This window comes from Gracilinanus agilis, chromosome 4 (genome assembly GCF_016433145.1).
Source record: "Gracilinanus agilis isolate LMUSP501 chromosome 4, AgileGrace, whole genome shotgun sequence".
Classification (NCBI taxonomy): Eukaryota; Metazoa; Chordata; class Mammalia; order Didelphimorphia; family Didelphidae; genus Gracilinanus; species Gracilinanus agilis.
Window position 1 is genome coordinate 458,218,871 of NC_058133.1, and position 27,018 is coordinate 458,245,888.

Here is a 27,018-nt window from a genome sequence, read left to right on the forward strand (position 1 = left end):
TCTTGGTTTTTAAAAATATTTATCTTTAAGCCTCACTGGAAATTATAGGCTACCACTATACTGTATAAAACATAATAAAACCTTATATATGTATATAGTACTTTACAGTTTTCAAGTTGTTTTTGATAGAATTTGAGGTTTTTCTTTAAATCCTTTTTTTGCATGTACCTTTCCTCAATCCTTTTTCTTTCTAACTTGGTTTGGTGTAGGTTATTTTGCCACAAAATTTGCTTCTGGGGTATGTTAATGTCGTTTTTGTAGTTCAATAGGTGGAACTGAAATCAGAAGGCAGTTATGTGAACAAAGAGGGGGCTACATTATGTGGATTCTAAGTAGCCAAAATTTTATAGTCAGTGAAGCTGACTACTTAAATCTCTTTGTGCTGAATTCAGCTGGAACTTGGTTCTGAATAATTTGTATCCGCAATCATCTCTCTGAATCTGAAGCCAGTCTCTTGAGTACAGCATATTTGTTCTGTTTTACAGTCTGATCTGATGCTTCTCACAATTAAATACTGGCAAAGTAATGATAAAATGCAAATAATTTGAAGAGAGCTCCCATTACTAATATGTGGTATTTTGTAAAATTCATTCCCCCCGCCATGAATAACAAAAACCTATTTACTATTACTCCCATTTTCCCTCCCCATGTTGTAAAAAAAGAGAACAACGCCCTTGTAATGTACATGCATGAGGAAGCAAAATAAATTCTGACTTTGTCCATAGTCAAAAAATATGTATAATTTTTAACCCTAAACCCATCATTTCTCTTGTCAGGAGGGTGAGTAGCATGATTCATCACTGATCCTCCAGAATTGGTCACTATCTTGGTTAGAGTTCTTAAGTCTTTCGATGTTGTTTGTCTGTAAAATGTTATTGTTATTTAATTTGTTCTCTTGATACTGCTGATTTCATTCTGTATCAATTCATACAGATCTTTCTAGTTTCACTGAAACCATCCTTTTCATAATTTTTATAGCACAATAGTATCCATTACATTTTTATACTATAATTTGCTCAGATATTCATCAATTAATGAATACTTAGTTTCCAGTTCTTTACCACCATAAAATTAATCATAAATATGAACCTTTTTCCTCTTTCTTTGATCTTTTTGGGGTTTAGGCCTACTAATGTTCTTACATGTCAAGGGGTACTTGTAGATTAGTGGCTTTTGGGCATAGTTGCAGATTGGCTAACAGTGTGTTAATTAATAGTTGTGTTAATGCACCTATTTTCCCAAGGTTCCTCCAAATTTGTCGTTTTTTTTTGTTTTTTTGTCAACTTTGTCAATTTGATGGCTATGAGGTAGAACCTCAGAATTTCATTAATTTTCATTTCTTCCAGTCATTAGTAATTTTGAGCACTTTTAATATTGTTGTAGATAGCCTGTTTTTTTCCTAAGAAAACTACTTGTGAGCTCACTTGGCAGCACATTTACAAAAATTGGCAGAATGTTAGTACTTCACCTGAGTATGCAAATTTTTGAAGTGTTCTATATTTTTGTGTAAATTTGTTTTGCATAACTATACATAGTTGTAATTGATTTTATTTTTCTTGCTTCCTTGGTGGGTGACGAATAAGGAAAAAGCAAAGGGAGAGTTTGGAAGTAAAAATAAAATAAAATTGAATTTTTTAAGAAAGAAAACTTCCTGTTCATTTTTGACCATTTATCAACTAGGGACTGTTTCTTATTTTTACATATTTATATATTTAAATCAGTTTCTTATATGGTTTAAAAACAAGACCCTTATAAGAAAAACACTGCTTTTTCAAAAATTGAAATGTTTGTTGAGCTTAAAAAAATATTGAGTAATGGATATCAATTAAAGTCTAGCTGGCTTTCAAGTTTTCAGTTCTTTTTTAGAAATTATGTTGGCTCTTTTTATTCCTTCTTTTTTCTATTCTGCTTCAGGGAAATGAGGCATAAGTATGACTTCTAAAAATCTTGACTTTTTTTTCCTAAGCATTTTGTCTTGCTGTTTAGTTAACATTATTAAAATTTTCTTGCTATGTCATTACTTTGGATTTGTTAACTTCATTTCATAGAGTTGGAACATCAAGGTGGTGTAGTCAAGAATGAAGAGATAAGGGAACTTAAATGTCATACCAATGTATAAATATATTTTTTTAAAAAGAGGGAGAGATTTTTGTAAATGGACAAGTAGCTGAACTTCCTTGATGTTTTTGCTCAAGTAGGACTTGACATATAACCTTTCTTCTCTTGTTCTTTCTCCATTTCCAGGGATCATAAAGTGGTAGAGGGTTATTCAACATTACACAGTGGACTCTAGAAAAAAAGAGGTCATAAATGATATCCTGCTAAAACAGGTTCCATTCCAAGCAAACAGGCACTTTTTAACCATGTGATAATAGTTTGCTTAATATAACAGATTCTGTTATTCAGGGAAATATGAAAAAGCAAATTAGCTCTGTTCAAATCAATACTGTTTCATAGTTATTGTTACTATTTGTAATTCATTCTAGAGGCAGCTATTTTGAATAAGAAAAGCAGGAGACATTGCCACCGTATAGTCTACATTCAGATTGTTAAAATCACATAATTTAGAACTGAAAGAAACCTTAAAGAGTATTTTCAAGTCTTAACTCCATCATTTTAACTTTGAATAAAAAACAGTTCTTTTTGTAATGTGATACTGTGAGTGTCTGTTCTGTTTTGATAGAATGGAAGCTTCTTGCCTAGAGCTAGCGCTGGAAGGAGAACGACTGTGTAAAGCAGGAGACTGCCGTGCTGGGGTGTCATTCTTTGAAGCTGCAGTTCAAGTTGGAACTGAAGACCTAAAAACACTAAGTGCTATTTATAGCCAGTTGGGCAATGCCTACTTCTACTTGCATGACTATGCCAAAGCTTTAGAGTATCATCATCATGATTTAACACTGGCCCGGTAAGATCTTTAGACTTTATATACTTGTTTAAGAGTTGCTTTTGAGGGGGCATCTGGGTAGCCAATACACGTATTGACTCCAAGATGGAAGGTAAGGATTTTAAAAAAAAAAATTGCTTTTGATGGAAAAAACTTAAAGCCAACATTTTTTGCTGATCATTTAAAACTCTTCACAATCTGACTTCTCTCTCTAGCCTTCTGCTATTATTTCATATTTGTACTCTTCACAATTTCTACATTCCCCTCAAATAGACCTGCTAACTCTCTTCTCTGCCCAGTTTTCCATCTCCCATCTCTGTGCCTTTGCACAAATGGTCCTCTGTCTACAATGTATTGTCCTCACTGCCATGTGACAGAATCTTCTTCCCTTCCTTTAAAACATAGCTAATGTACCTCTTCTTAAACAAAACTTTTCCTAATCTTCCCAAGTTATTAGCCTCTCTTCCTCTTGAAATTACTTTGTGTATATTTACATATTCTTACTGGTGTACATGTTCTTTTACCCCTATGTGATCAATTAGTCGATCAGCAATCATTTACTAAAGGACTTAAAGGTGCTTCCAGGCCCCGGGTTACAAAGACAAAATGGAACAATCTCAGCCCTCAAGAAGATTACATTCTATCGGGGAAGATAATATATACACATAAATAGAACAATACAAGGTAAATTGAGGTAGTTTAAGAAGGGAGGACACTAGAATTTGGAATGGAGATAATTTCATGTATTTAGTGTTGTTTGAACTGAATCTTGAAAGGAGTAATTGGATTCTGGTAGGCAGAAACAAAGAAGGGATGACTCTTAAATATTAGGAATGGCCATTACAAAGGCACAGAGATGAGGGATAGTTGTACTCACTGGTAAGGGACAGCAAGAATAGTTTGACAAGACTGTAATGTGCAAGAAGGAGGGTGGTAATGTATAATGTGCCTGAAAAATATTTGAGCCACATTGTGAATGGTTTTAAAAGCCAAAAGACTTTTTGGTTTATCCTAGGGATAAATAGGGTACATGAATTGAAGAATGGGGGAATGAAATAATCAGACCATGTAGACAGTGTTTGAGGGTGGGAGTTGGGGGGGGGGGTGAGGCAATTAGTTTGTCATTATCTGCCCAGTACCTAGCCCATAGGTACTTAAGAATGTTGGTTGGATTGAATTGTTATAGTTCTAAGGCTTCATTTTATAGCTAAAACCTTATTTTGCTAAAATACTATGCAAATGAATGTAAATTAAGTTTGATTACAAAATTATAGAGGCAGTATGGCAAAGTGAATAGAGAGCTGACCTTGGAGTCAGGAAGCCCTGGGTTCAGGTGTAGCACATACTCATCTTTGTAGCCCTGAGCAAGAGACTTAGCTTCACCTACCTAACATGTTGCTATGTTCTCATCTTTTATTGAGACCTTTCCCCTACCTCCTCTTAATTCTAATCCCTTCCTTCCGTTAATTTCTAGTTATCCTTTATATGATTACCTCTAGTTATCCTTTATATCAGGGGTCTGCAACCTTTTTGGCTGTGAGAGCCATAAACACCACATTTTTTAAAATGTAATTTTGTGAGAGCTGTACAATATGTTTAACACTGAATACAAGTAAATATGTGCATTTTATGTAAGAACAACACTTTTAAAGTACAATAAGTCTGAACTATTTTTAATAACGTTATTATGTGCTAACCAATGATGAATAAAGTACATTAATGTGACTTCCGGTGCTGCATGGTTTTGCTGATTATTAATCAAAATTATTTTGATTATTAATCAAAAAACAAGACTTAATGGGGCACTACAGTATTGATATAACTGCACACATACATATAAGACTCCTTTACACTAAGAAAATTGCTGAAATAAAGAGAGAAAAATTCAGGGAAGAGTACTTTTTCCTCTCCCTCTCTCAAGTCAGGTAACAGGAGAAGAAAAAGCTGCCGGCCTGCTGGTTAAGCCATTTGGCCATATAAATTAAGTAGGAGATCAGGAGATTACAGAAAATAACATGACTTGTGTGCAGGCATTAGTAAGTAATGGGGGAGGAGGGTACCTTTTCATGGAAAACTGGCCAGGACACATCACACAGATTTCCTGGTACAGGTGTTTATCAGTGCTGCCTATTCAATCATTGTGTATCAAATGAAACAACTACTGGGGAGAAATGCTTCTCACTAATGAAGCATATGTAAAGATGTAATCTGACTATAGTTCCCCTTTAAGAGCAGGTAGAAAAGTTAAAAACAATAACAATCCCACAAATAGGGAGTGCAGACCCCATGAATGCACTGAGATAAAGCCATGTAAATCAGAGGCAGAGGGGTAGAGAATGGAGACAAAAGTGATCAATCACTATACAGAAGCCCAAGATGTCAGTAACAGGTGTGGAAAGAGGAAAAGGAGGGCAGAAGGAGGAACACACAGTACACCTACCAAGCCGAACTAAAGACCAGGATTCGTCTCGTGCGGCAATATCAATGAGGGAGCCTTCTAGCTTAGGAGATAGTCGTACCAAAAGGATCACGTGACATATCACGTGACACACGATGTCATGAGTAAACTGTTAGTTACTGTGCCACGGTTGACTTTATGGCTCCTGCAGAAAGAGCCATACGTTGCTGAACCCCTACTATATATAGTTTGCTTCATATGTGTGTATGTGTGTATACACACACATACATACATATATATTAATGAGACAACATGCAAAGAAATATATATGTATTTCTTTGCATGTTGTCTCATTATTGTAGGCTCCTTGAGGGCAAGGATTGTCTTTTGCTTCTTTTTGTATCCCCAGTTTGTATCACAATGTTTAACATATAGTAAACACTTAATATTGATTGACTTATTTTCATTTTATGAAGATTTATCCTAAATTCCTTTATTTTACTCTTATTTGAGAGGAACAGATTTACAGGGGGGAAAAGGCTATTTTTTAGTTCATCAGATTTTTCTATAATTTCAGGACCATTGGAGACCAATTAGGTGAAGCTAAAGCCAGCGGTAACCTGGGAAACACTTTAAAAGTTCTTGGCAATTTTGATGAAGCTATAGTTTGCTGTCAGAGACACCTAGATATCTCCAGAGAACTTGATGATAAGGTAAAATTGAAATATCAAGTGATGTGATATAGTGGAAAATGTGCAGGATTTGGTTAGTAGATCTACGTTTAGATCCTGGCTGTCTCACCACCTCTTTGACTTCAAGCAAGGCCTCAGTTTCCACTCTGAGCCTTGGTTTCCTTCTCTGTAAAAAGGATGGTAGGGTCTGATGACACATAGCATCCCTTCCCTCACTAAAATGGATGCTATAAAAATGCTTAGACGAGAGATAGTGTATTTATTATCACTTTTTTACTTACCTGAGATTTAATAACAAAAAAATTTTTTTTTTAAACCATGGGTGCTAATGAGATTATTTTCCTTAGGTATTAGGGGCTGGCTTTTGAAAAATTCCTTCCTTCCCTAATTAGAATAGTGGTCAAAAAGGCAGTTTTCTAAGGAAGAAAGCCAAGTTATCAAGAACCATGGGGAAAAGTACAATAAATTACAAACAGCTGGAGATACCCAAATTGAATCAATTCTTCCTCAGCTACACCTATCAGATTGGCAGAGTTAACAAAAAAAAGGAGAAGGACAAATGTTGGAGAGACTTCAGGAAAACAAGCACATTAATATACTGCTGTATCTGTGAATTAGTAGTCATTTTGGAAGGTAATTTGCTCCCAAATTCACTAATCTCTGCATATCTTTTGGCTCCACAAACTCAACAAAAGTCTCAAAACTGGACTAATAACCTCAAAGAAATGAGAAAGAGGAAAAAGACTTATATGTACAAAAAAATATTTTAGTTCCTTTTGTTGTGGCAAAAAATTGGAAACTCAGGAGGGTGCCCTTCAGTTGAGGAGTGGCTGAACAAATTGAGATATGTAAATACAGTAAAATAGGATTGCGTTAAAAGAATTGATGAAAGGCATGGTTTCAAAAAACCAGGGAAGAGTTATCTGAATTTAATGCAGAATATATAAGGAACTAAGTCAAATTTATGAGAAAACAAGCCTTTCCCCAGTTGACAAATGGACTAGGGCAGTGATGGGCAGACTACAGTCTGCAGGTCAGATGTGGCCCCCTGAAATGTTCTATCCGGCCACATGACATTATTCCTTTTTTTTTTTTTTTTTTAAACCCTTACCTTCCGTCTTGGAGTCAATACTGTGTATTAGCTCCAAGGCAGAAGAGTGGTAAGGGTAGGCAATGGGGATCAAGTGACTTGCCCAGGGTCACACAGCTGGGAAGTGTCTGAGGCCAGATTTGAACCTAGGACTTTCCGTCTCTAGGCCTGACTCTCAAACCACTGAGCTACCCAGGTGCCCCCATCCCTCACACACACAGGCACACACGCATGCACGACATTATTCCTAATCTGAGGAATACAATCAGTAGGATACAATGAAACTTCGAAAGAGTTGCCTTAGAAACAGACTGACAGGTGAGCATTTCCTTTCCTTTAGCCCCCTCTTTAAAAAGTTTGCCCATCACTGGACTAGGGATATAAATAGGCAGTTTTCAGATGAAGATATAAAAACTATCAATAATCACATGGAAAAGTGCTTTAAATCCCTCCTGATTAGAGAAATGCAAATAAAAGCAACTCTGAGGTACCACCTCATACCTAGCAGACTGGCCAATATGACAGTAAAGGACAATAATAAATGTTGGAAGGGATGTGGCAAAATTAGAACACTGTTGCATTGCTGGTGGAGTTTTGAATGGATCTAACCATTCTGGAAGGCAATTTGGAATTATGCCCAAAGGGTTTTAAAAGCATGCATCCCTTTTGATCCAGCATTACCACTACTAGGTTTATACCCCAAAGAGATAATAAAAAATGGTTGTACAAAAATATTCATAGCCACATTTTTTGAAGTGGGAAAAAAAATTGGAAAATGAGGGTGTGTCCCTTGATTGGGGAATGACTGAACAAATTGTGGTATATGATGATGATGGAATACTATTGTGCTGTAAGGAATGATGAACTGTTTGATTCTGTAAGAACTGGAAAGAACTACATGACCTGATAAAGAGTGAAATGAGCAGAACCAGGAGAACATTGTACACAGTAACTGAAACATTGTAGGATGATCAAATGTGATTGACTCTGATACTTATAGCAATGCAATGATAGGACAATCTCAAGGGACTTATGAGAAATGACTGTGAAAATAGAAATGCAGAAGAAAAACATATGATTTATCACTTGTTTATATGGGTATATGATTTGGGGTTTTGGTTTTAAAAGATTACTCTAACAAAAATTAATAATATGGAAATATAGGTATCAAGTGATAAATTTGTATAACCCAGTGGAATTGCTTGTAAGCTCTGGGAGTGGAGAGGGGAGAAAGAGAACATGTACCATGGGAAAAAATACTTAAAAATAAATAAATAGATATTTGAAATAAATGAAATGATGCAAAGTGAAGTGAGCACAGTCAGGAGTCAAATTTATGGAGTAATATTTTTGTGAAGTTAAATAACTTTAAGAGACTTAAGGCAATCACAAACCCTGTAACACTAGTGATGCATATATGTCTACCTCCAGGCCAAGAGGTGATGGACTCAAGGGGCAAATTAGATGCAGAACTTTAGATGTGACCAGTGTGGAAATTTGTTTTGCTTAATTATGCATATTTTCTATAAGTTTTTTTTCTTCTCTAGGGATAGAAGACAGAGAAAATAAATACTCTTTTGTGTCTTACTTACAAGTTAAGAATATTTATATATTATGTTTGTTCTAATGGTTTGGCTTCTAATTTTTAAATGTAACCAACTTGTTGGCATCCCATTTTAGGTTGGGGAGGCAAGAGCACTTTATAATCTTGGAAATGTATACCACTCTAAAGGAAAAAGTGTTGGTTGTCCTGGCTCTCATGACCCAGGAGAATTTCCAGAAGAGGTGAAAACTGCTTTGCAGAAAGCAGCAGATTATTATGAGTGAGTAACTTCCTTCTCTTCTTTCTCTCCCTCTTCACATCACCTTCTTTTGAGTGCTGAATCATATGTAAGCACTGATCTGGCTGATTCCTGAAAGGCAAACAGAGACATTAAAAGCAGAACTACTTATGAAGCAAAAATAAATTATTAGAAAAGTCCAATGCCATAGTTGTTTTGTTCTCCTCTGAGAAAGTGGATCAGTGCCACCTATTGGCAAATTCTGGTAATATCCTGGATTTTAATATAAAGTAGCTTCATTTGACCACACAGAAAAGTAGACTTTTGCTAAAAGTGATAGGCATGTCATGATAGAAGAAATGTAAATCATTGATTTTTTTAAATTATTTTAAAATTTTTTACATATTTCTTTTACTTTATTGTTGAAGAGTCAGATTCTTAATGTAGTCATGGATATTCAGTACCTTGAGCAATTTGTTACTAGGTCATAGTTTCGTGGAATTCTTTAGCTGTTAGAAAGCTAAAGAATACAAGACAGCATTCTTTTGTATTTAGCTTTTATAAAATGTGGAATATTTTAGCGTATTACCTTTATTAGAATTAAAGTTGTAATCCAACCAAAGCCAAGTGTTTACAACTGTTTTTCTTTATAATTTTTGTTGCCATTTAGGGAAAATCTATCAATAGTGACAGCTTTAGGGGATCGAGCAGCGCAGGGGCGTGCCTTTGGGAATCTTGGAAATACACATTACCTTCTTGGCAACTTTAGAGATGCTGTTGTGTCCCATGAGCAGGTATGATGATGGAATGCCCTGAAATAGTGTTGTTTTTTTCCACCCGAATTGTACTGGAACTATTTATTGTTTCTTACTTTATAATTGTTGTGGGCTTTTAAGTTGGAGGGAAGGATTTTCACTTTCTTCCCAGCTAATTAGAATTTTCTGTTTCAGCGCCTCTTGATTGCCAAAGAGTTTGGAGATAAAGCTGCTGAGAGAAGAGCATATAGCAACCTTGGAAATGCTTACATATTTCTTAGTGAATTTGAAACTGCTGCAGATTACTACAAGTTAGTATAATACTTCTATTGATAAATACAAAAATAATGTGTGAGTGTATAAATTTTGTAATTTCTTAATTTTTATAATGTCCTAAGATAAAGGAGTCTAAATTTTTGTTAATCAGATGTTAGTGTTTGTCAATGAAATTCTAACCTAAAACCTTTCAAATATATTTCATAGAGAGGTATGTAATCAAATACTTAAGTGACATATATTTATGTATATATTGTTAAAATAAAATCTTATTTTATTTTTACATCATCTAAATTTCCTTGTTCTCTCAGAGAGCCATTATTTGTATATGTGTGTGTGTGTGTGTGTGTGTGTGTGTTTATGTAGTTTTATTTTCAGCACTTGAAGTAAGAGGAATAAAGGAACCCTATGAAATTTGGCTACATTTTTATCTGTAAATATGCTCTTGTTATCCATAATTACTCTTTTACTTTAAAATTTTGAATTTAAATATTAGCCTTAATTTAAACTTAAATAGTAAAATTTTTTTAGATATAACTAGAAATAACCTCTTACTAGTCACTAAAATAAGGGCAATTTTTAAAATCTACAGATACTTCAAGTTAACATACTAATCATTATATGTGCTTGATCTTATATGTCAGTACGTTATGGGACAGCCATAAAATAGCACCTTTACTTTTATTCAGTAGTCTGAATTTGCCATTTTAGTTTTATTTTATTTTCTGCTTAACTTCTTTATTTAATGTGTTTTATTGTGTATATTAAGAGTTTCAGACAGACTACAGAATTTTAAAGTTTTGTTTTTATCATTGTGGTATTATAATTCATGACAAATTAAAATTATTTTAAAACAAATGTTCCTTGATTTTAGGAAAACACTACAATTGGCCCGGCAGCTTAAAGATAGAGCTGTAGAGGCACAGTCTTGTTATAGCCTTGGGAACACTTATACTTTACTTCAAGACTATGAAAAGGCTATTGATTATCACCTGAAGCACCTTACTATAGCTCAAGAACTAAATGACAGGTAAAAATTGTCAACTTGTTTACCTGTAGCATCAGTAAAATATATTAGGTAATTAACCCAGAAACCCTTATTTTAATGTTTTTTAAAAGGATTGCTAACTTTAAATTTGCTTCTATAATAAATGTAGCTCTGAATCATAGTTTCCTTGGAAATATTGATATCTGTGTAATATTGTGATTATATTATGTTTCTTGAATGGAACAATAAATAAACCCCATGTATTTCTGATGTTTTGGTTTTTTTTTACCCCTTTCTTTCTGCCTTAGGATCAATGTGTATTGATCCTAAGGCAGAAGAATTGTAAGGGCTAGGCAATGGGGGTTAAATGACTTGCCTGGGGTCACATAGCTAGGAAGTGTCTGAGGCCAGATTTGAACCTAGGCCTGGCTCTCAATCCATTGAACCACCCAGCTGCCCCCTTCTGATGTCATAAAAATACTGTTTCATAATCCTAACCTTGTGTATTAGAAAATGTCATTTTGGAACCATAAATGTTTGCTTGAATTATGTTGCAGAATCGGAGAAGGAAGAGCATGCTGGAGTTTAGGAAATGCCTACACAGCATTAGGAAATCATGATCAAGCCATGCATTTTGCTGAGAAGCACTTGGAAATTTCAAGAGAAGTAGGAAACTAATAAAACTTCATGAAATTGCTGTCTTGACTTTGACTCCACAGGCTTGGGGTGGAACAAGGAAGAATGTTGTTTCTTCCTCCTACCCTTGTTCAAGTTGCTTCAGCATTGCTGATGAGTTTGCTAATTATATGCTACTCATTTTAGAAGATGAAATAGTGACCTTTTGAGGTTTTGAGTCATTGACCATTTTAGACAGGATAACATGTAGAGAAAGAATGGCATTCCTTAAATCTAAAGAGCACCATTTTACCCTGTTCTTTTACCTAGCCCAATCCTAAAGCATTTTTATTCTTCTGGGAAGTGAGGCTTTGCTGAAGTTAATTTATCTAAGAGAACACAGCATGATAGGTTGCTAAAATCTTGGGTTCTAGTCTCCACTCCTCCACTTGCTAGTTTTGTGATATGGGACAAGTCATTTTGCCATTGTTGTTGTTGCTATTGTTGTTGTTCAACTGTGTCCAACTCTTCATGTCTACATGTGGGTTGTTTTTTTTTTTTGGCAAAGGTACTTTTGCTGTTTCCTTCTCCATCCAGCTCATTTGCCAGATAAGGAAACTGAGGTAGAGTAAAGAGACATACCCAGGGTCATACAGCTAGGAAGTGTCTGAGACTGGATTTGAACTCAGGGAGATGAGTCTTCCTGACCCCAGGCCTGGCACTCTAAACACTGGATTATTTATTTAGCCTTACTGCATTTCAGTTTCTTCATCTAGTCTAATCCAGTGGACATTTTATTCAATGCCTGTGGCATCAAGAAGCCAAAGATAGATAAAACAAAACTCCCTCGAGGAGTCTGTGCTGTCTTAGGGAAGGTGGTATAGTCTATGTGCAGCTCACACACAGGCAAGGGGTCCCAAAAGCCTTAGTGCAGTGTTAAGTTACTAAAGCTTAAAATTTCTCAGACTTTGGGGGAGGAGGGGTGTACATACAGTATATGGTCTCACGCTATGCAAGGGAGGAAAGTGAGGCCAGAGCAGGAGGGATGAAGGTCTCAGTGAGGAGGAAGATAGTTTTAGGAGAGATGAGGGTAGAGAGAGAGAAAAGCTCTAGAATTCTAGATCAGGGAGTAGAACAGTGGTGGTTGGGAAGGGGGGGCGGGTTGGTTCCAGGAGGGAAAGGGATTGATGAGATGTCTGAAGGTGTGTGTCTGTCTGTGTGCCTGCCTAAATGTGAGGGCAGGGAATGCAGGTGGAGAGGGATGACTGAATTAGGGACCAAATTCTTTGCACTCTACCTTGGGGTTGTTAGATAATTGCAGTCAGGATCTTTGGAGGAAGATTGAGATGGATAAAATAAACATGAAGAAGGATCTGAGAGGCAGTTGCAAATGGAGTGATTTGAAGCAGCAGTGAGAGTATTTTTTCTCCTGACTCGTGTGTGAGGCCCTGGTGAAGGGAGCCAAGGATTCATTGTCTTCTGGGAGAAGCCAGGTTTCTGTGAATTCAAGGAGATGAAGGAGTATGAGGAGAAGAAGAGATCTGGGCCCAAAGGAATTGTACTTGTGATAGGATAGAGGCTCTGGCGGGACACAGTGGGATAGGAACTTGGGAGGAAGAAAGCAAAAGTGGATGGGTGTGAAGGATTGGGGAGTTTTTGTGTAATCCTGAAAATGAAAGTATTGAAGCATTCAACTGAAGATTCTCATCCAGAGTTTGGTTCTAGTTGTTATTTCCATTATAAATAATCCTTTCCATAATCTTTCAGGTCATACTATTTTTAGACAAGTGTGGAAAGTAGTATGTTTACATTAGATGAATAATAAATTGGTATTCTGTCAAATTATTGGCCCTTCAAATCATCAAGTATGTATTTTTAATCTTGAACATTTCAGTGTGATTCTAAAATTGAATTCTACTCGTTGATTGTAGGTTGGAGATAGAAGTGGTGAACTAACAGCTAGACTGAATCTCTCAGATCTTCAAATGGTGCTTGGTCTCAGCTATAGCACAAATAATTCAGTGATATCTGAAAGCAATGAAGTTGACAATGTCTGTGGTAAGTGTGTTTTATTACTATCTAGAATTCTGTCTGTTATATTTGCAAATGTAACAAGTGTAAGAGAGCATCATAAACATTTTATGCTATTTTCCACATTATGAATTTTGATGCTTATTTAGCAGGATCATACATTTTTATGAATTCAAAATCTGCTTACATTCATATTTACATAGATGTGCCTAATTTTTACTTGACTTGGTTTTAGCAAGTCACTATTACATTTTACTATTTTGAAAAAATTATAGCACATTATATAATCCAGATATTTTGGTTTCTTTTCTATTAAACTTTGTTTCCTTTTTCACTTCTAAAATACCCAACCTGAGAATTCTGTGATTGCTTTAAAATGTTTGAGTTGTATATTATTTCTCTTTTTCCCTAAGGAATCTAAGGAAGTTCTGTAGATGATTTGGCTAACATCAAAGCTTAAAAAAAATAAAATAAAACCCTTACCTTCCATCTTAGAATCAAAACTGTGTATTGGTTCCAAGGCAGAAGAATTGTAAGGACTAGGCAATGGGGGTTAAGTGACTTGCCAAGGGCCACACAGCAAGGAAGTATCTGAAGACACATTTGAATCCAGGACCTACTATCTTTGGGACTGGCTCTCAATCGACTGAATCATGTAGCTGCCTCCAATGTCAGAGCTTTGAAGGGGGGAAAAATTAGTCATTTTTACCTATTAAAATTATTAAGGAGAAAAGATCTGTTCTTTATGAGAACAAGTTCAGAATCACTAGATTCACTCCCCTCTGCTATTTTTTTTAAGTTTAAGGAAGGACCAATCACTTGGGCAAATGTATCGTAAACTTTAAAATTATTGAAGCTTAGATCTTTTTTTCCTAATTCCCCTGCCTTGAACTTGCTCTTCAACTTTGAATTACCTCCCGTGTTTTTCTCCATTATTTTTTCCCTACTCACCACAACTTGACATCATCTGTTACTTAGCATTTTTTGCAAAGTTTTATTAAGTTCTGTTTAGCCCCATTCATGTCTTTACGTCTTCCTAGTACTTTATCTTAGAATTCTAATAGTTCTTTAATTTCTCCAGAATATCTATTTTTCAGTTAAGTATATCTTTCTGAATTTCTCATTTTGTTTCTTATGCTGGGCTCCATGTTCATTTCTCCTTGTGTTCTTCCTCCATATTCTATTAAATATGTTTATTGGATCAAAGTTTTTCTCTAATCTATTCTTTGCTGTTCTTGGTGAATTCCATTTGTCCTTTTCCTTTTTAAGAAAGTTTATATCTTTGGAGTATTTCTGTAGCTGTTTCCATTTTAGAGTTATCCCAGTCTCCTTTTATCCAGCCCTTCTTCATATGTAGTTTCAGTCAGTTAACACTCACTTATTAAGTGCTTTCTATGTTCTAGGCAAGGTATGAAATGCTGGAATAAAAAAGAAAGATATAAACTGTCCATGCCCCCGAGGATCTCACATTCTAATGGGGGAGACAATATTTAGTGGACTGTGTACATAGAAGATAGAGACAGGATAGAGAAAAAGTAATCTCACAGGATTTGAGTCGAGACTTGAAGGAATCTAAGAGTTGGAGTTGAGGGGCAAAGTATTCCAGCATGGGAGGGATAGCTATCACAAAAGCAGGAAGGTGGGAAATGGAGTGTCCTGTGAGGAACAACAAGTAGACTAACGAAGCTGAATCATTGCATGTGCAGAAGGTCAATCAAGTGTGTGAAGATTGGAGGGAGGAAGGGGCCAGGAGGTGAAGGCCTCTAAATGTCAAGCAGAGAGCCTTGCATTGATCTTGGAGGTCACAGAATATTGTAATAGTCCAGTTGAGAGGTGAGAAGAGTGTTTGTAGAAAAAAGAGGATGTATATATGAGAGAGAAGATAGAAGCAAGATGAGATGTGTGAGAGGTGTTAAAGATTGTTGCTGTTCCTGTGGGCAAGGGTGACTGGCTCAGGTGAGAAATTTCTAAAGTGTTTAGCATAGTGCCTGGCATGTAGTAGACTTCATAAATGCTTGTTTCCCTCCTTCCAACAACAGTAATAGGAAAGGATTTAGATGGACACGTTGAGTTTGAGATGTCCTCAGAATATCCCAATTTGACATATCAAATTGTAGCTGATGATTTGTGGCTGAAAGCCAAGGAAGAGACTAGGCTGGACATATAAATCTGGGAATCCTCTGCATAGAGATGATAGTTAAATCCTTGGGAGCTAATGGAATCATCAAGTAATATAGCAGAAAGGAGAAGAGAAAGAGAAGCAAGAGAGAGCACTTTTACCCCAACTGGAAGAGATCAGCCAGTCAAGGATGACCAACCACATCATCTGTTCCAGGCCAGTCTGGATAAGATAAAAATTATGAAGAAGCTACTAGATTAGGCAATTAAAAGATCACCAGTAGTTCCAGTGGAATGATGAAGTCAAAAGCCAGATTGCAGAACTAGAAGTTAGTGAGAAGAGAGAAGCAGTGGCACCTACCCTCATTTTGAATCCTTTACCATCTTTTCTGATAGTTACTGTCACCAGTGAGAAATTACAGTGGAAAAGAATAGTACAAAAATGAGTCATGACTTGGCAGTGCTTTGTTATTTCTTTTGCTTTTCTATGCTTAAAGTTTTTAGTCCTTTTTCCTTAAATTCCTTTAGTTTTAAATACCTAACTAAAATCCACTAAAACTTTTTTTTTTTTTTTTTTTAATAAAAACCCTTACCTTCCATCTTGGAGTCAATACTATGTGTTGGCTCTAAGGCAGAAGAGTGGTAAAGGCTAGGCAATGGGGATCAAGTGACTTGTCCAGGGTCTCACAGCTGGGAAGTGTCTGAGGCCAAATATGAACCTAGGACCTCCCGTCTCTAGGCCTGGCTCTCAATCCACTGAGTTACCCAGCTGCCCCCCAAAACTCGTTTTTTAGAAAGAGTATATCTAATTTAAGAGCCAGTTATTATAAAATAATTTTCTAAATTAGAGGGTGGAGTTTCAAGTCATAATGTAAAGTCTTCAAATCAAAACACTTTAGAGGAAGTCAACTACCTATTTTTATGTAGTTAGTTAGAATAGAAAATGATTCTTTATAAATCCTCTCGGTTGAATGAAGAGTTTAGCCTGTTGTTATTGTTTCATATACATTTCCTTTCTGACATTCTTGAAAAGTGAACAGAATTAGCTTGCCAAATTTGTAATTTGAAGGGCCTTGCTGGAATCAGGTTGGTTTATTTTTATTTTACATTTTCCTCTCCAAAGATATACGCCCTAAGCTAGGACGCCGGCACAGTATGGAAAACATGGAACTTATGAAGTTAACACCAGAGAAGGTTGGCAATTTTTAAATTTCTTTTATAAAATTCTGAGAATTTTGGTAATGACAATGCTTAATAAAGTTAAAAGCTTAGTTTGGTAATTTCATTGAGTCAGGGGAAAAAATTAGGATCCTATGTGGACCTCACAACTGTGGATAATGTTAAAAATCTGTCCTCATAAAAGAGTGTGTCAACTAAAAAAATAATTTAGTGACATAGTTAATAATGCAAAGCTTAAATTTGTTAGTAATTGGTTATATAGTAATACTTATTTTTGATGAAAAGTAACTTGAACAAAAGGCAGTTTACTTACTTGGGTTTTTGAATACAACTTTTAGTGTTAAAAATTTTTCTAAATTCAAGGTTCATCTTAGAGAGACAATTTCCTGCATCTTTCCTAAGTTAAGTTTATTACTTTGGGGGAGATGTTGATAAAGAGTAATTGTGGAAAATGTGTCTGTAATTAGAAAGTGACTATTCATTAAGATTTTTTTGGATTTTTATTGATACCTTTTGTTTTTCCATCACCTTCATTTCCAAATATATCCCTCTTCCACCTTTACCCAGTGAGCCAACTCATAACAAAAAATTAAAGGGGTACAGGGCCAGTGCCAGGGAGATCATCATATCAATCAAATAAGACCTGGTTGGCTAACTCTACTATCCATGATTATGGTGTAAGGATTGTTAAATAATTCCTATTATCTCCAAATTTCATAACAGACAATGTTGGCCATCTTACCACCCAGCCTTGTATTATAACTTCTAAGAAGTGGTTCTCTGCTTGTCTTTGTTCAGTCTCTGTAAATGTACTGACAAACATGTCCCAAATGAGGATGTCATGAGAATGTCCCAAAGAGGAATATTGTGAACGGATTATCTCCTCTAGGTATTACTCCGAAAACAAAACATTTACTTCATGTGACCTAAAGTTAGTTCTTTCATGTAAGTAAAGTTTTGTATGGAACGCGACATATTTGGTATTAACTTCAGTCTGAAGCAAAAGTTCTTTCTTAACTTGGGAATCCATTGGTAGATTTCAGGAGGTTCTTGAACTTGGAGAGGAAAAATGTCTTTATTTTTACTCATTTCTAACCTAAATTTAGCATTTCCTTTAATTATGAATAACACCAAACATTCTTTTAAGAGGTGGTCCATAAGTTTTTCCAGACGGCCAAAGAGTTGGGAGGTCCATGATGCAAAAAAATGAACAATCAGTAATCTAAAGAGTAGTCTCATGAAGAAATGATACTTCACATATTTTCACTAAAATTAAGGAAAATCAAATATAAAGTGATATCTTTCTTGTGCCCTCCTCCATACTTGTAAAGGCCTGCTTTTAGTTTACTTGTTTATGTTGCAGATTCCACCCATTTTTAGTTATAACATGTTACATTCATTTTCCTATTAACTGTATTTTATGTTTTTATCATGAAGTAGGTATACATAGTAAATGTTAATTATTTGATTCTACTATACTTTATTATTAAATTTGTTGACACCACACATTACTAATGGGAAACTATGTGTACATACACATATACAGAGAGGGAGATAATATATGTATGTCATTGTCTGATGTTTGGAACAAGTTTTCTTCCATCAGGAAGCCAACTATTCACAGCTGTGATTTTTCTCACTTTTAGGGTGTCTTTACTTGCTTGTGGATAAAAATTTGATAAAATTTGCTTTTAGTTTTGGAGATGTTATGAATTTAGGACATTTTTGAAGATTCTGACAACCAAATTATCTAAATCTTAAGATTTTGGAAGAGTACTCCGTTTTTTAAAGCATTCGTTTTCCTATATAATTTCTTAATAATGAAAAGAGTACTTTGCCCTGTGTCTGATAGCAGAATTTTAAGGTTAGTAGCCACCCTATGCCTGTCATTTCCAGCAGGCAGTCCCCCTGCTTGGAGACTTCCAGTGTGAGGAAGCAGACCCTGCCAGAGCAGCCCACTTCACTTTGGGCAGCTTCGTTAGGAAGTTTTTTCTTATACCAAGTTTTCATTTGCCTTTTAGCTACTCAAGGCAGTCAGTAAGTGTGAATTGCCTTCTCTATCTATGCCAGATACTGTGCTAAGCACTGGAAATATATTATAAAGAATGAAACAATCCCAACTTGCAACAAGCTTGCATTCTAATGGGAGAAACAAGAAGTACGTGTTAAAATATATACAGAATGTCAAGTAGAGAAATATGTCACCATGGAAAAATACCCCACCCACCCCCCCCACCAAAAAAATTTAAGTGTACAGTTGTTTGGGAAGGCAGACACTAGTGATTATGGGAATCCAGGAAGGATTCATGCAGAAGAGATCATGAGGTAGTTTGGAGGGAGTCCATACCAGGCACGAAGAATGGGCCAGGGCAGAGTATCATGAGGGAAGAACCATTAAGATTAGTACGGCTGGATTATAGTGTGGAAAGAGGACAAGGAATGTCCAGTGAGGCTGGAATGGTAGGTTGGGGCCAGTTTGTAAAGAGCTTTAAAAGCTTGCTTTTTTTTTTTTTTTTAATTCAAAAAAGGATAGACCAGTGGAATTGATTGAGTAGGGGGATCATATGGTAAGAGCTCTCTAAGGAAAACTACTTTGTGGCACCTATGTGTAATTAGTCTACTTTCTTCTTGACCTCTCATCTTTAATTTTGTAGGTTCAGAACTGGAATAGTGAACTTCTCGCTAAGCAGAAACCTCTTATTGCCAAACCATCTGCAAAGCTGCTTTTTGTAAACAGACTAAAGGGGAAGAAGTACAAAAATAATTCTTCCACTAAAGTTTTGCAAGATGCTAGTAATTCTATTGATCGCCGACTAACAAGCTCTCAGAGGGTAGGTTTATTTTATTTATTTATTTTTCAAGCCTTCAGCCTTAGAATCCCTACCAAGTATTGGTTTTAAGGCAAAAGACTGGTAAGGGCCAGCTAATTGGGATTAAATGGCTTGCCCACATAGCTAGGAAGAGTCTCTAAAGCTTGCTATCCCCTGAGCCACCTCCCTGCCCCTTAGAAGGCATTTTTATAATGAGTTTGCATTTGGACAGGGATATATTTGAGTTGCGCTTGTCTTGCTTATCTTTGGGTTTAGGTTTGCTTATCTAACAACACAGACTGTAGTTGGATCACAAACTTTTATACATTAAAGATAATTAATTGAGGCAGTTAGGTGGCTCAGAGGGTAGAGCGCCAGGTCTAGAGACAGGAGGTCCTAGGTTCAAATGTGGCTTGACACTTCTTAGCTATGTGACCCTGGGCAAGTCACTTAACCCCAGTTGCCTAGCTCTTACCACTCTTCTGCCTTGGAACCAATACTTAGTATTGATTCAAAGAGAGAAGCTAAGAGTTTTTACTTTATTTATGTATACACACATATATTTAATCAAATAAGACCAATTAATGAAACGGTAACATTAGGTAATCCAGTTTCCTATTGAAGAAAAGATGAGGGACTTTCCAGCTTGGGAGTGGGGGTAAGAGTAGATAGGGACAAATTTCTGAATTCAGGGAAAGAGAGGTCCCACTCCTCCCCAGGAGTCTGGAAAGAATCACATATTGGTCCGTTTGGGGCCCATTTTCAGACAAGACTTATAGGTTGCTTGAGGTGTACCATCATGGGAAAACCTCTTACATCAATCTTTGGATCGGATTGTTTCAGTCAGCATCCCCTCGTTCTTAGTTAAGGGTCTCTAAACAGTACATGCAGTTGGTCCAGTTTTCCAACCATACAGGGGTGGCTCCAACAGTGCAGTGAGGTTTTCTCATAAGGTACAAGTCACAAGATGGAGTCCACATGGTTCTCTCAGTTCCCACAATGACCAGTGGTGGTCCTGAACCCCTCAAATTTTCATATTAAATATGGGCCTGTGCTGAGGACTAGAGGTCTGGCAGCTGAAGACCAATAACTTGAAGGAGTTTAATCACCAAAAGACGATGTCCCAAGTGATAAGTTTTTTTAGATATAGCTGCTCATGTGGACATTTCCTAGAAAGGCTATGCTCTGTGATGATAGAGGGAATCCATTAAGCAAAGCCACACCAGTGAAGACACAGATTTTTTAATATTTCAAAGTCAATGAAGAGAAGACTCTTCAATATTTCAGAGTCTACTAAAGGCTAAGGAATAATCTATGAGTAACTGCATCTTAAAATATTTTTTTATCATTCAAAAAGTATTTTATAATCCAACAGTTAATCAGGAAAATAAATTCCTCAGAAAAGGGATAAAAATTTGAACATTTTTTTCCTAAACTTTCACATCCTGTGCAAGAAATTTAAATCCATTGAGTTTCATTTTCCCGATCTATAAAATGAGAATAAAAATAGCACTTTCCTCATAGGATTCTCATGGAGATTAAGTGAAAATAATCTCCAAAAAGTGTTTTGCAAACCTTCAAGTGATCTGTAAAATGAGCTATCATTATTATTACCTCCAGTATGGACAAGATCTTAGAAATAACTTGGCCAGGAAAGTTTGTTTCTGCTTCTTAATTCTAGCAGTTATTTTCTGAAAGGTTTAAGCATTTATTTTTTATAACAGATTATTTTTAAAAACTGATTCTGCATCAAATATGTAGGCCTTTATGCTTTTATTTAGAGTATGTATATCCACCAAGAAGCCACAGCAGTATGCCATGCTATATTATGTATGTCATAATTACCCAAATATTTTTCTTGCATAAAGAATTGTTATAAAGTCACTAAAACCTGGAAATACTTGTTAGGATTGTAATACTTTTTTATTTTGATAATACTGATAAGCACCAATTTGATTTGTCCTCCCAGGGATAGAAAGGCACAGTTTTCTGTACTTTTTTACATTTTGGTGTCTGAGGCTAGAGTTCTGTTTTAGGAAGAGAGCTGAAGTCTCAAGTGGCATTTTTTTCCTCTTAACTTTTCAGAAAATCAGTGCTGATACAATTGGAGATGAAGGGTTCTTTGATTTGTTAAGTCGATTTCAAAGTAACAGGATGGACGACCAGAGGTGCTGCTTACAGGACAAGAACTGCCACCCAACTTCAGCCACAACAACTTCTACCCCACCAAAAACAAGGAGAAAATGTAAGTCACTAAAGTTGTTTAACTTGCCCTGGTGCCACGGGGCTTAGTCTTATTAGTAGGAAGAATGAATATTAGAGACATCCAAAAGTTCACAGGTAACAAAAGAGAAGAGAAAGGCCAGAAGTGACACTGTAGGCCTTATGTTTTCATACACAAATGCACAAAGTACAGGTAATAAGACCCATGAACTAGACAGCTTCCCACATGACTGGAACTTGGTTCTGGAAGGGAAAGAATCAGGATACAGAAAAGGGCAAGAATGCTGTGTTTTGAGAATACGTATGTATTCACATGGGAAATAGGCTGGACATCATTTCTGTGAAGATCAGTGGAGGAAGAAACAGAAGCATTTTTGATGGTAGATACTACAGACTTCCTGGACAGAAAGAGGAATGAGGTGAAAAATTAGAGAAAGATATCAGGAGCCAGGATAGAGTAGGAATAGGGACTTTAGTAATCAAGACCAGAGGGGTCAAATTTGAATAGAAATGGATCATTGCTGATGTTATGTTGTATTTTTTATTATTTTTCAACATTACCTAATGACAGTTTAACTTGGTTCTGAGAGGCCTACATTTGCTTCCTCTCCGTCCAAAAGAGCACCTGACTTTCCTTGATGATAGCCAAGGTGAGGAGCCAGTGAGGGAAATAAGCTGCTGTGCTGGGTTCCTCGAGTGAAAAGGATGAAGACTTTGAGAACTAAACACTTTTATCTTAGAGTTCCTGGCATCAGAGTATAGTGAAAGCAAGGAGAGTCTGACAGGCACCCAAGGTTTTAGAAGAGCCAATTTCAGAGGATTCTTTGACCAAGGATTAAACAGAGGAAGTCATCCCAAGAGGAAATGAGAAGCCCTCAAAAATGAAGTCCTGGGGGCAGCTAAAGTTGGCTCAGTGGATTGAGAGCCAGACCTAGAGATGGGAGGTTCCAGGTTCAAATCTGGCCTCAGACACTTCCTAGCTGGGTGATCCTGAGCAAGTAACTTGATGCCCATTGCCTACCCTTACCACTCTTCTACCTTGGAATAATACACAGTATTGATTCTAAGATGAAAGGTAAGGGTTTAAAAAAATAAATGAAGTCCTGAAGACACAAAAACAGTTCTGAGGAGGAGGAACAGGAACTATTGTTTTAGGAGGCCCGGAGTGCACTCACCAGACAGCTTAAAAATTTAGAAGACAAGTGCAGCACCTTCTCCAGTAACATGTGGGTCAGGCCTCTATTCATAGCATCAGCACTACTGAAAATTTCAGGGAGTTTGGAGCGAGCAAGGAAAGCCAAGGACAAGAGAAAGAGGGAAAGAGAAGACAAAGATGGGATTGGGCCCATTGCTTGGAGAGGAGGAGTGACGGTGAAAGAGAGAAGGCGGCACCATGAGGCTCATGCTTTGCTCTTTTTTCTCTGCTGCCAACAAAAACAATCTTGGGACTAGAGTGGACAGGACAGGAGTGCCCGGTAGTTCTGTCCAGGGTAACTAGAAAGAGCACCTTGCTGCCCTGGAAGGGTTCAGGTCCAACATGGATTCAGAAACAGTTTCCCATGTCCAAGAGGAGGGACTAAATACATCTGGAAATGTCGTGGGCTTTTTAGTTAACAGAGCTTGACAAGTCCCACAGCGCAGATTCCAGCCCAGTTCTGCGGCACAGCCTAGAGAGTCAAACTCAGGTCTTCCTGCCTTTAACTTCAGCCCTCATCACACTCCCAGATGGCCTCTCAGACCCAAAGAAATGATTGTCCCAGGCCAGAGTCAACAAGCATTAAAGTAGCTCCTACCCCATGCGAATGCTGGAGATGGAAACAGGCAAAAGTGAGACAGCCGCTGCCTTCAGGGAAGATACGGCAGCATTTAGGCATGTGCATGGCGGGTTCTTCAGGGGGAAGGCAGTCACTCACGGCTGGGTCATTAGAAAGGCTTCCTGGAGAAGATTGTGCTGCAGCAGAACCTGGAAAAGAAACCAGGAGATCCTGTGAGGAGTGAAAAGGGAGAGAATTCCACAGCCAGGGCAGAGGGTAGAGAGGGATCTTGGCTGGATCTTCGAGAATGTGTTGGAGCTCAGGCCGTCTTTCTCCTGCAGTGGCTCGTGATATCTTGTCCCCACAATCATCTAATTCAGATTCTAAGAAATCAGGGCTCTGGCCAACCATCATGCTCTGGTCCATTCTGAAGCCAAACGAGAGGAAAGCAAGAGCTCGCTGGGATGGCTGGGGTTTGGCTCCAGCGACGTCTTGCGAGGAATATGTGACTCTTCTGTACTCACAATAGTTTGTGCTCCTTTTTTCCTTTCCTTCCCAGCTCTGTCTATTTCCATTGTCTCCCCCCACACGGATGAATTTCTGGACCTGCTCGCCAGCTCCCAGAGCCGTCGGTTAGATGACCAGCGGGCCAGTTTCAGCAATCTGCCGGGCCTTCGTCTAACTCAGAACAATAATCAGGCAGTACTTGGCCACCTGATTGCCAGTGACAACAAAGAGCCAGACGATGATTTCTTTGACATCCTTGTAAAATGCCAGGTATGTCCTGAATTTCTTCATTATTTGTAGTCCTTCATGCTGGTGTATGTTGACAAAAATATTACAGATTTTAAAAAGTATTCAGGACACCAAAAAGGACTGGTTTTGTGGGATTTGGGAGCTAACAGCCATTGTTTTGACAATGTAGGCCCTTTACCTCTCTTTCTCTGCTTTACCTACCTTTTGAGTTGAGTGCAATACAGCTGAATACTCATTACTAAGAAGTAAGACACAGAAGGGAGTCATAGATTCAGAGCCAGAAGGAACCGTAAAGGTCCTCCGGTCCAGCCCTCTTATTTTACAGATGAGAAAACTTGGGGGCCTTAACAGAGGTGAGCCTTAACAGAGGAGTTCCCCTCCTTCAGGTAAGGGCTAAAAAGTGGACCCCATTAGCCTTACCTGTCCAGGCCCCCCCACGCCACCTGCAGTGCCAGCAGATGTCACCACCGGAAATACTCACACACGTGGCAGTGAAAATTTTTGAGCCAAGAAACACCAGTTTTTGTCACAGTAGCTTAAGCCCGTGTAAATTGTTTGAAAGGAAACAGAAAATTATGAAGTCTTCTTAATGAGCACATTTATATGAATTTGATACTATTTCCAGTATTCCAAATAAGTATCTAAACTGCTTTTAAAATACTGGAGAAACTCACAGCACGTTCAGATTTGCTCCTGGAGTCATTGCCAGGTTCATTCCAGGCTGTTCATGAGGATCTGGCGCCGGCCCCACTGGTCCAAGCTTTCAGAAGGCTGCTGTGCAGGTGTTCCCCAGCCTTTGGAGCACAATTTCAGCTACCTGAACTCTATCCAAGTTTGTTTGTTTTTTTAATTCCATCTTGTTCCTGAGCTGTTACTGGAACTAAATTGTAGCTGTTTGTCTAAAATGCTTGTTTTGGTTTTTTTAATGGATTAAGAAAACTTTTCATTTTTAAAATCATAGAGGTAAGAGAATTAAGGTTGTCTGTCTCCTAAGCATGATTATATAGTTTATCTTACTTATCCCAAATCAACATACACATAAAAGGATTCTTGGGGGTCTCAACAGACTTGTAAAAAACAATGTTAATATGAAGAATAGAGCCATGTACATAAGCCTTAAAATGTCTTCTCTGTATTTATGAAACCTTTGTAGCGCGATAGACCTTGCCAGAGTTTGGGCCTCGCTAGCAAGGCCTTTCAGGAGCCTCAAACTCACCTCCAGGCCACAAAGACATGACAGGGATTTAGTCTATAAAGCTCAACTACCTAACCTTCCACTTGAAATATGAAAAATAGCATCCCAGTCTCATCTGAGAAGTTTGTGACACCGGATTTGTGCTCATCTTCATCCTTCCAACTGTAGTCGTCAGGATTCATCACACTTAACTAGCATTTGACTATTAACTTTAATGTTCAAAAGTACTGAATTGATCGTTGTTTCTACATGTATAATTTCCTTTTCTGTCTCCTTAGTAAATATTTAAAAAAGGAAAACCTTAATTTAATTTCAGATATAGTTGCTAGTGAATCTTTAATTTAATTTCAGATATAGTTGCTAGTGCATCTTTAACTCCATCTGCTGAACTTTTCCCTTCCTTGGTAACAATTTCATGTCCTTTTCCTCTCTGTAGGGGTCCAGATTAGATGATCAAAGATGTGCTCCACCACCTGCTGCTACCAAGGGACCAACAGTACCAGACGAGGACTTTTTTAGCCTTATTTTACGGTCTCAGGCAAAAAGGATGGATGAACAGAGAGTTCTTTTACAGAGAGACCAGAACAGAGATACCAAATTTGGATTAAAAGATCTTTTGCAAAGCAGTGCCTTGTTGGAATTTGGAAATTCAGAAGGAAAATCAGGAAACCACTAATGAATACTGTACATTATTTTGTACACACTGCAGGGAAAATAAATTTACCTTTGGACCTTGAAGGGAGAATTTGTAGCACTGTATGTAGTACAAATGATTTCACAGCTTGTATTTTTAGAATTGTGTAAATATTTTAATTTTTTAATGGTACAATGATGAATAACTAACATTCCTCCAAATATCTGTTTGAACATAGTGGTTTAGTATATTTGTAAGATGCAGTATCAGCATGTGGTCACTGTTTAGGTTTTGTATTTTTTTGGACAATTTGCTGGAATTTACCTTTTCACTTAAGAGTTTTTTTATGCTAATGATTGGCAATGGTACTTTTTTTATACTTGACTGTTTGTAGTGGGGGGGTGCTCCTTTAAAATAATGTACGTGATTAATGTAAAAAGATTGTTTGTAAGAAACATTGTCTTGTACAGGTCTTGAATTTTTTTCTTCCTTTAAAGAAATTTGCCCCATTTTCTTTACTTTTTCTTAAAGCCAGAGCTGGTACAAAGGAAACTCTGGAGGAATAAACTTTCCTCATAGCAAGTTTTGGAGAATTTTTTCCTTATTTGAGACAAGTCTGTATGGCAGCTCACCTTCTTTGACGAAATCCTTGCTGGGACAGAAACTTCAGTGATGTGTACCTTATGTTCACTGTCTTCTGGTCTGGGAAGGACTATATCACATGGGAGCAAAGTTGGGAACTAGAATCAGTGGGTTTTCAGTGCAGGAAAACAGCTCAATGTAAAGGACTTGTTAACAATACTAGGAACTTTTACACAGAAAACTCTAAAAAATTCTTG

At 37.1% G+C, this 27,018-nt stretch overlaps 1 protein-coding gene across 1 annotated transcript; it reads left to right on the top strand.

Moving 5' to 3' along the window:
* Window positions 1-2,684: 2,684 nt before the first annotated feature.
* GPSM2 (G protein signaling modulator 2) lies at window positions 2,685-26,641 on the top strand. Its single transcript, XM_044675920.1, has 14 exons — window positions 2,685-2,905; window positions 5,860-5,995; window positions 8,745-8,887; window positions 9,516-9,639; window positions 9,796-9,911; window positions 10,751-10,906; window positions 11,422-11,530; window positions 13,411-13,530; window positions 14,564-14,573; window positions 16,752-16,822; window positions 19,462-19,638; window positions 21,703-21,862; window positions 24,154-24,371; window positions 25,982-26,641. The coding sequence occupies exons 1-14, from the start codon at window positions 2,685-2,687 to the stop codon at window positions 26,219-26,221; spliced, it is 2,001 nt and encodes a 666-aa protein (XP_044531855.1). The 3' UTR covers window positions 26,222-26,641.
* Window positions 26,642-27,018: the final 377 nt, after the last annotated feature.